This window comes from Lepeophtheirus salmonis, chromosome 4 (genome assembly GCF_016086655.4).
Source record: "Lepeophtheirus salmonis chromosome 4, UVic_Lsal_1.4, whole genome shotgun sequence".
Taxonomy (NCBI): Eukaryota; Metazoa; Arthropoda; class Copepoda; order Siphonostomatoida; family Caligidae; genus Lepeophtheirus; species Lepeophtheirus salmonis.
The window spans coordinates 33,923,061-33,929,762 of record NC_052134.2 but is presented as its reverse complement, the minus strand read 5'-3'; the positions used below and the strand labels follow the sequence as shown (position 1 = coordinate 33,929,762).

Genomic DNA, 6,702 nt, shown 5'->3' with positions numbered 1-6,702 from the left:
AAAATCATATTAAACAATCACCTCTGTTTTTTATTTATATATACTGACATATATCAATATGTAGACATATTTCTAATAAAATATTTCATTATGTACACAGGTAACCTGTCATGAATCATGATAGAGGGACTGACATCGACATTAATATTATAGTTTATTTCAGCTTCAATGATCACTATATAATACGGCTGTCGTCCAACAAATTTCATTCCTAAATATAATAAGAATACCAAAAAGGAATGCATGTGTTAGTAATGATATGTTATTTTTGAAAATACGAAATTAGATCACTCGGAGTTGGGGTTATCTATTAATGAAGGGGATGGTACAAGGAATTATATCCCCCAATAAATGCTATATGATTTAGATGAAGATGAGTGTTATTTTTCAGGGACTAGAGTATGGATAAGGATGTACGGATCTGTACGGATGGATAATTTTCTAGATCGTTCTGTGTGCCGTTTCATCACTAAGTTCTAAGGGGCTGCTCCCTTTTTCTTCTTTCTCCTCTCTCTTTCTCTTTCTTTTTGTTTTCTTTACCCGTATTTATTGTATGTATTGTGAGTTGTTAAAGCATAGGAACAGAGTAGCGACACGAAGACCACGTGATCCTTTTTTGTGCAAAGTAGTGATCTCAACGACATTTTTTTGTCCACTAGGGGCGTGGAGTATAGATGAATATTACAACACACTTCATAGTCATTATACAACCTCCATGAATTCACCCTTTCAACTAAATCAATCCAGTAAATCCTATGAAGGGAATAAAACGTTGCCTCTGCCCTAAGAGAAAATGATATAGTGACGTCATTTGTTGTAGGATAAAAAGCGACATCTTGCGTTTGAAACAGATTTCTCTACGACCGTCCATGTATCTCCTCTAGCGAACAGGCGCCAGGCGCGTTTCCCTACTTTGTTTTAAAGCTTTAGGGTAAGTGTTCTGTTTGTCCTTTTCCTTTTGTTCCTTCTTCTTCTTTCTCTTTTCCTTTTTCTTTTCCTTTTTCTCCTTTTCTACTTGTTCTTTTGACTCTTCTCCGGACTTCTTATTTTTTTGTATCTTGTGAGTAGGAACGTAGAATATCTGAGTGTGAAGCATGGATCGACCTTCCGAGGCAAGTAAAGGAGGAGGAAGGATGCAACTCTTCAAAAATGTGGGGAAGGATCAGGATGTAAGTAGTGTGGTGTTGTTGTGGTGGAATGAGTGACTAATGTTTTTCCCGACCGTGTGATTTGTGTAGGAGATGCGTCGGCGCCGAAATGAAGTGACGGTGGAGCTGAGGAAGAATAAGCGGGACGACACGTTGCAGAAACGTCGGAATCTGACAGGTAAAGAGCATACTAGTAAGCCTAACAAGAGTTCCCAATCTTTCTTTTAACACCTTGTGCTTATGAAATCCGGATGACTTAGACGATGAAGAGTCGACTCGGGAGAGTTTGTCCATCGAGAAGTTGAGCATCATTGTGAACAATGCAGTGAGCGATGACCCCAAGGTTCAATTGGATGCCGTTCAGTCGGCGAGGAAGCTCCTTTCCTCGGACAGGAACCCTCCCATTGACGCTCTGATCAAGTCTGGGATCCTGCCTGTCCTCGTGGGCTGCTTGGAAAAGTATGAGAATCCCTCTCTGCAATTCGAGGCTGCTTGGGCCCTCACGAATATTGCGAGTGGGACTTGTGAGCAGACGCAAGCTGTGGTGGAAGCCAACGCCGTCCCCCTTTTCCTCAAACTCCTCTCTTCCAATCATCAAAATGTTTGTGAACAAGCTGTTTGGGCACTGGGTAGGTTACACCAACTCCTCACTCTTGTCTTAGAGCAATGCATTGAATGCCATTCCACTCCTTTTAGGTAACATCATTGGAGATGGACCATCATTAAGAGATTACGTTATTGGCCTTGGAGTTGTTCAGCCCCTTCTAAGTTTTATTAATCCTGAAATTCCGATCTCTTTCCTCCGTAACGTCACCTGGGTTGTTGTCAATCTCTGTCGTAACAAGGATCCTCCTCCTCCACAGCCTACGATTGTAGAAATATTACCAGCCCTTAATGTTCTCATTCATCATACAGATATCAATGTAATCTTGGACTTCCATATCTTTCTATTATCCATATTCTTATATTTTCCATTTTTTTCTTACCATAGATTTTAGTGGACACGGTTTGGGCACTTAGTTATTTGACAGATGGGGGTAATAATCAAATTCAAATGGTCATTGACTCAGGAGCTGTAGATAAATTGGTACCCTTGCTATCTCACCGAGAGGCTAAAGTCCAAACTGCAGCACTTAGAGCCGTTGGGAATATTGTGACTGGTACAGATGAACAGACTCAAAAGGTACTGGACTGTAATGCGTTATCCCATTTCCCAAGTCTGTTGAACCATCATAAAGACAAAATCAACAAGGAAGCAGTGTGGTTCTTGTCTAATATCACAGCTGGAAATCAAACTCAGGTCCAGGCTGTCATTGAGCACAACCTTATTCCCATGATTATTAATTTGTTAGAAAAGGTAGTACAAAGTGTTCTAATTCTTAGTTTTTGAGCTTACAAAATAATGTTTGGTTTTCCAGGGAGATTTCCAAACTCAAAAAGAGGCTGCCTGGGCAATTTCTAATTTGACAATATCTGGAAATAAAATGCAAGTCTCCTACTTGATTCAGAGGAGTGTGATTCCACCATTTTGCGATTTGTTGAATAGCAAAGACATGCAAGTAACGCAGGTTGTTTTGGATGGAATAAATAATCTCCTTCGAATGGCTGGAAGGGATCAAGAGTCCGTTGCTGCAATGATTGAAGAATGTGGAGGCTTAGATAAAATTGAAAATCTTCAAAATCATGAAAATATGGATATTTATAAACTCGCTTATCAGATCATTGAAAATTACTTCTCTGACGAAGTAAGACTCTTATTTTGAGATCATGTTTATTTGAACTCCATTAACCATTATTAATTCTTTTAGAATGAGGAAGTATCCAACTTGGCCCCAGTGTTGGTTGATGGGGAATATCACTTCAATCCTAATCTAATGCCTGGTGGCAATGAAGAAGGATCCCCTAGTGAGAGCGGAGGTGGTCCGGCAGGTTCAACACCTATGACAGGAGATGGCCCTTTTCAATTCTAATCTAATAAACTATATTTTTCGAGTAACAAACAACATCACAAGCCATGGGAAGAAATATGAAGAAAGAAAGAAAACTCTTACAATACTACCCAGTTCGTGTTTTCATCAAGAATTGAACACTCTATTTCAAATTGTTATGCTGTATATTCTTCTCTCTTACTCCTGTCACACCTCCATGTATATGCTTGTTCATATTTATGTGTATGCTAAGGAGAAGAATGACAATTTCCTAAGTGTTGTGACTCCTTCGTTTATAACTCCCAACATCCTCATCATTTAGCAGGAATACGACTTTTTTAGCATAAGTTGAAATGATATTAATACCTAACAAATAAATTAGTGCTTTGAAGAAGAAAATGATGGAACTGTGGTTACAATATTAGCCTGCTTGCAAGTATTGGAGCAAATATGTATAATTTCTTATACAATTAGTTAATATCTTCTTCAATTTCCTTTCAAATATTCATCGTACGTCAAACAATTATATAATTAGGTCCTTTATATTATTAGAATCATCTGCTAATATTATATCGATATATTACATTCTTTGGGAAGTCCACATACACGCATGCCTCCAAAAAAAAAAAAGATAATAATTTGAGAATTTGAGAAGAAAAAATATGAGATATTAGAATAAGTTGATAGCTGATGATATATATATGATTATTATGTGATGTGGTAAATTTTTTAAGAAATGTAAAGTTAAAAAAAATCCCATTTTTTTCCCTTCTAATTTTGTTATTTGTTGTGAGTTAATATTAATGTTTTTTTTATATGATGAATATAAAAAAATTGGTTATGTGAACTGTTACTTCTTTAGAAAAAAAAACTGATTAGGGAGTTGTCTGCAATTTTTTGATGATATTGTCTTGTGTACTACCTATTTGCGTACTTCTCTCTAAATCTATCTTTCCTCGTGAGAAATCTCTCTTGTCCATAAAATCTATTAATGGAATTGATAAATAATATAGTAATAATGGTGAGATCTAGTCATTTTTTTTTTTTTTTTTTTTTTTTTTTTTTTTTTTTGGATCTTTTCCTGTTCGGACGTAGTGAAAAACTTTTTGAAAAAACGTTCAAACTTTTTCTTTCTCAAACAAAAAATACATGCATACTACATACTGATTATGATAAAACTAATGATTTGATTATGATATTTATGGTGATAACTTTAGTGCTTTTTTTTTAAATTTTGTTAGTCGTCTCAAGTTAGATGCAAAAAAAAGATTCCTTTGTTTCGTTGATGTTCTCTTTTTCTATGTCGTGATCTATGTTGTGATATCTGTGAATTGTGATTTTTTATGAGACTTCTTCCCCATATTGATTATGAATTTAATATAATGAAAAAAATGGTTATGGGAATTATGAATATATATTTTTGTTTTGGTTTCTGGAGGTTCGAACGGACGGCTTTTCGTTAAATCAATGAACGCGCGATCGTCATCATCAATAATTTTACCTTTGATATAATTATTATAATTGGATCCTTCATTTTTTTAAAAATTAATAACTAATTTCGTCCCGGACCCACCCCTCTCATGGTCCCAACGACACACACTTACTACTTCGTATCTTCCTTTCCCTGTCTGTTTGAAGTTTAATTTACATGCTTATTATAATAATAAAACATAAATAATAATCCAGTGATGGTTATTTAGTTTTTATAGAATAAAAGAATATTTAAAAAAAAAGTAGAAGTCACTCTTTAAGGGTTCAGTGGCTTTCAATTTTGTATGAAATATCATTGCCGAAAATATACCCTGGCGTATGCAATAAAAAAAAAAAAAATCTTTTTGGAATTTTTGTTGAAAAAAATTTCAAATATTAATTTTTGATAAAAAATTTTAAATATTTAATTTTTTGATCTATTTTTTTCAAAAATCCACAACTATTCAGAAAAAAAATTTCAGAAATCTATCGCTGTACTCAAAAATTTTCAATTATCTACAACTGTTCACAAAAAAAATTAATTTTTTGTATAAAAATTTCAAAAATCTACAGCTATACATACAAAATTATTTTTTTTGAGAAATATTTCAAAAATCCCCAGCTGTTCAGCATCAATTAAATTTTTCGGAAACAAATTTCTAATATAAAGTTTTTCGAAAAAAAAAATTCAAATATTAAATCTTTAAGAGGGAAATTTAAAAAATCCATAGCTATTTTAAGTAAATTAATTTTTTGGCAAAAAATTTGAAAAATTAAATTATATTTCAAATATTAAATCTTTTGAAAAAATGTTCAATTACTAAATTTTCTAGTGAAATGCAAAAATTCCTTAATGGGGCGAGGGGAGGCAGGGATATTGGCAGGAAATACTGCGATATCGGATCTCAATTCTACTAGGAATCCAACAGGGACATGTACTTATGATTCTGCAACAACACTGCAACTCTTCATATTTCACGCAATAATGATTACTATATACCTTGATGTTCTCTCTTCAATAATATATAATGTCGTCATCAGTGAGATCCTTTAGAAAGATTTAAATTTGGGAGCATTGTAAAATGTTTCAACCGTCATTTAATCAAATTTGATGAAGCTGACAATAACAATCTATGCGATATTGTATCACCAAAAATCATACTATTGAATGAAAGAAGCAGAGAAAAAGAAGTCGTAATTGATGTCAAAAAATTCAAATTATTTTGTCGCTTTCGAATAAATTCAAGAAATGTTTGCATCACTGAAATCAAACGGAAGTGCACCATTAAATAACGTTAATTATTGTCTTCAAATATATATATATATTTTTTTTGAATCGTTAAACATACCTAACTACATCTTTAGAAATACCTTAAAAGTGGGAGACTCAATAACTTTTATAGTTTTGGTGACACTGCAAGTCTCCTAGATCAAGATACTTAATGTCTCAAAGTATCTTAAGCCAGAAATTCAAGCAAATCCACCTTCTCTCATGCTTATACTTCTTTTTAAACTTAGAAGAGGAAACCATGAATTTGATGTGAGAACTGTGAGCGGACTTTTTGCCGAATTAAATTTCGCTGAATGACAATTTACCAAAGTGCCATTTAGCCGAAAATGATATTTCATTTATTGATGTATAAGATTATACATTTTAATTCAACTTAAAATGATGGTGTGATAAATAAGTATTTTTCATCTACTCGTATTTGTCACATAGGTAACTTATGCGTTTTCTTCCGCAGAAAAATATTTTTTTATTAATGATATTCATTAATGATCAATATATAAACAAAACACAGTAATTTCGAACTTCATTATGACTCATAATGATAATGTGTTAGAAGAAGAGGCTGTTAGCTGATGTGAGTCAAACCCCTGAGAACCCTAAGTTGAAAATAATGGTGTAAGGCTTGAGAGCACTGCAATTTCCATGAATAGTTACATGAATGATGAATTGTGGTGTGTGGGGGATAGAGGCCTCTATTTAAAAACGTCATCTTGAACTAAAAAGATAATTTAGTAAAATAATTTCATCACGAGTCACCACTCATTGAGTGGAAAGGCTTACGGACAATTTTGTGAATAAGATTAATAATTTATATTAAATGCATACATTGAATTAATATCTATTCGATAGTTACGTGAAACAAAAA

The 6,702-nt window shown here is 33.5% G+C and overlaps 1 protein-coding gene across 2 annotated transcripts; it reads left to right on the top strand.

Moving 5' to 3' along the window:
* Window positions 1–937: 937 nt before the first annotated feature.
* Window positions 938–4,757, top strand: Kap-alpha3 (karyopherin alpha3). Of its 2 annotated transcripts, none has more exons than XM_040709921.2 (7): window positions 938–1,169; window positions 1,239–1,326; window positions 1,409–1,777; window positions 1,845–2,071; window positions 2,140–2,505; window positions 2,567–2,893; window positions 2,957–4,757. In XM_040709921.2, exons 1-7 carry the CDS (start codon window positions 1,095–1,097, stop codon window positions 3,116–3,118), a joined length of 1,614 nt encoding a protein of 537 aa, XP_040565855.1. In that variant the 5' UTR covers window positions 938–1,094; the 3' UTR covers window positions 3,119–4,757. The 2 variants fall into 2 exon arrangements, with proteins under 2 accessions (XP_040565855.1, XP_040565854.1); XM_040709920.2 differs by having other exon boundaries at window positions 999–1,169; window positions 1,400–1,777.
* The last annotated feature ends 1,945 nt before the right edge of the window (window positions 4,758–6,702 follow it).

Excerpts from the sequence above, each read along its gene's own strand:
- Kap-alpha3 (XM_040709920.2), top strand. The coding sequence starts at position 1,095 with ATGGATCGACCTTCCGAGGCAAGTAAAGGAGGAGGAAGGATGCAACTC. Across the intron at positions 1,327-1,399 it reads GAAACGTCGGAATCTGACAG|ATGACTTAGACGATGAAGAG; the intron begins GTAAAGAGCATA and ends TATGAAATCCGG. Across the intron at positions 2,072-2,139 it reads TTCATCATACAGATATCAAT|ATTTTAGTGGACACGGTTTG; the intron begins GTAATCTTGGAC and ends TTCTTACCATAG.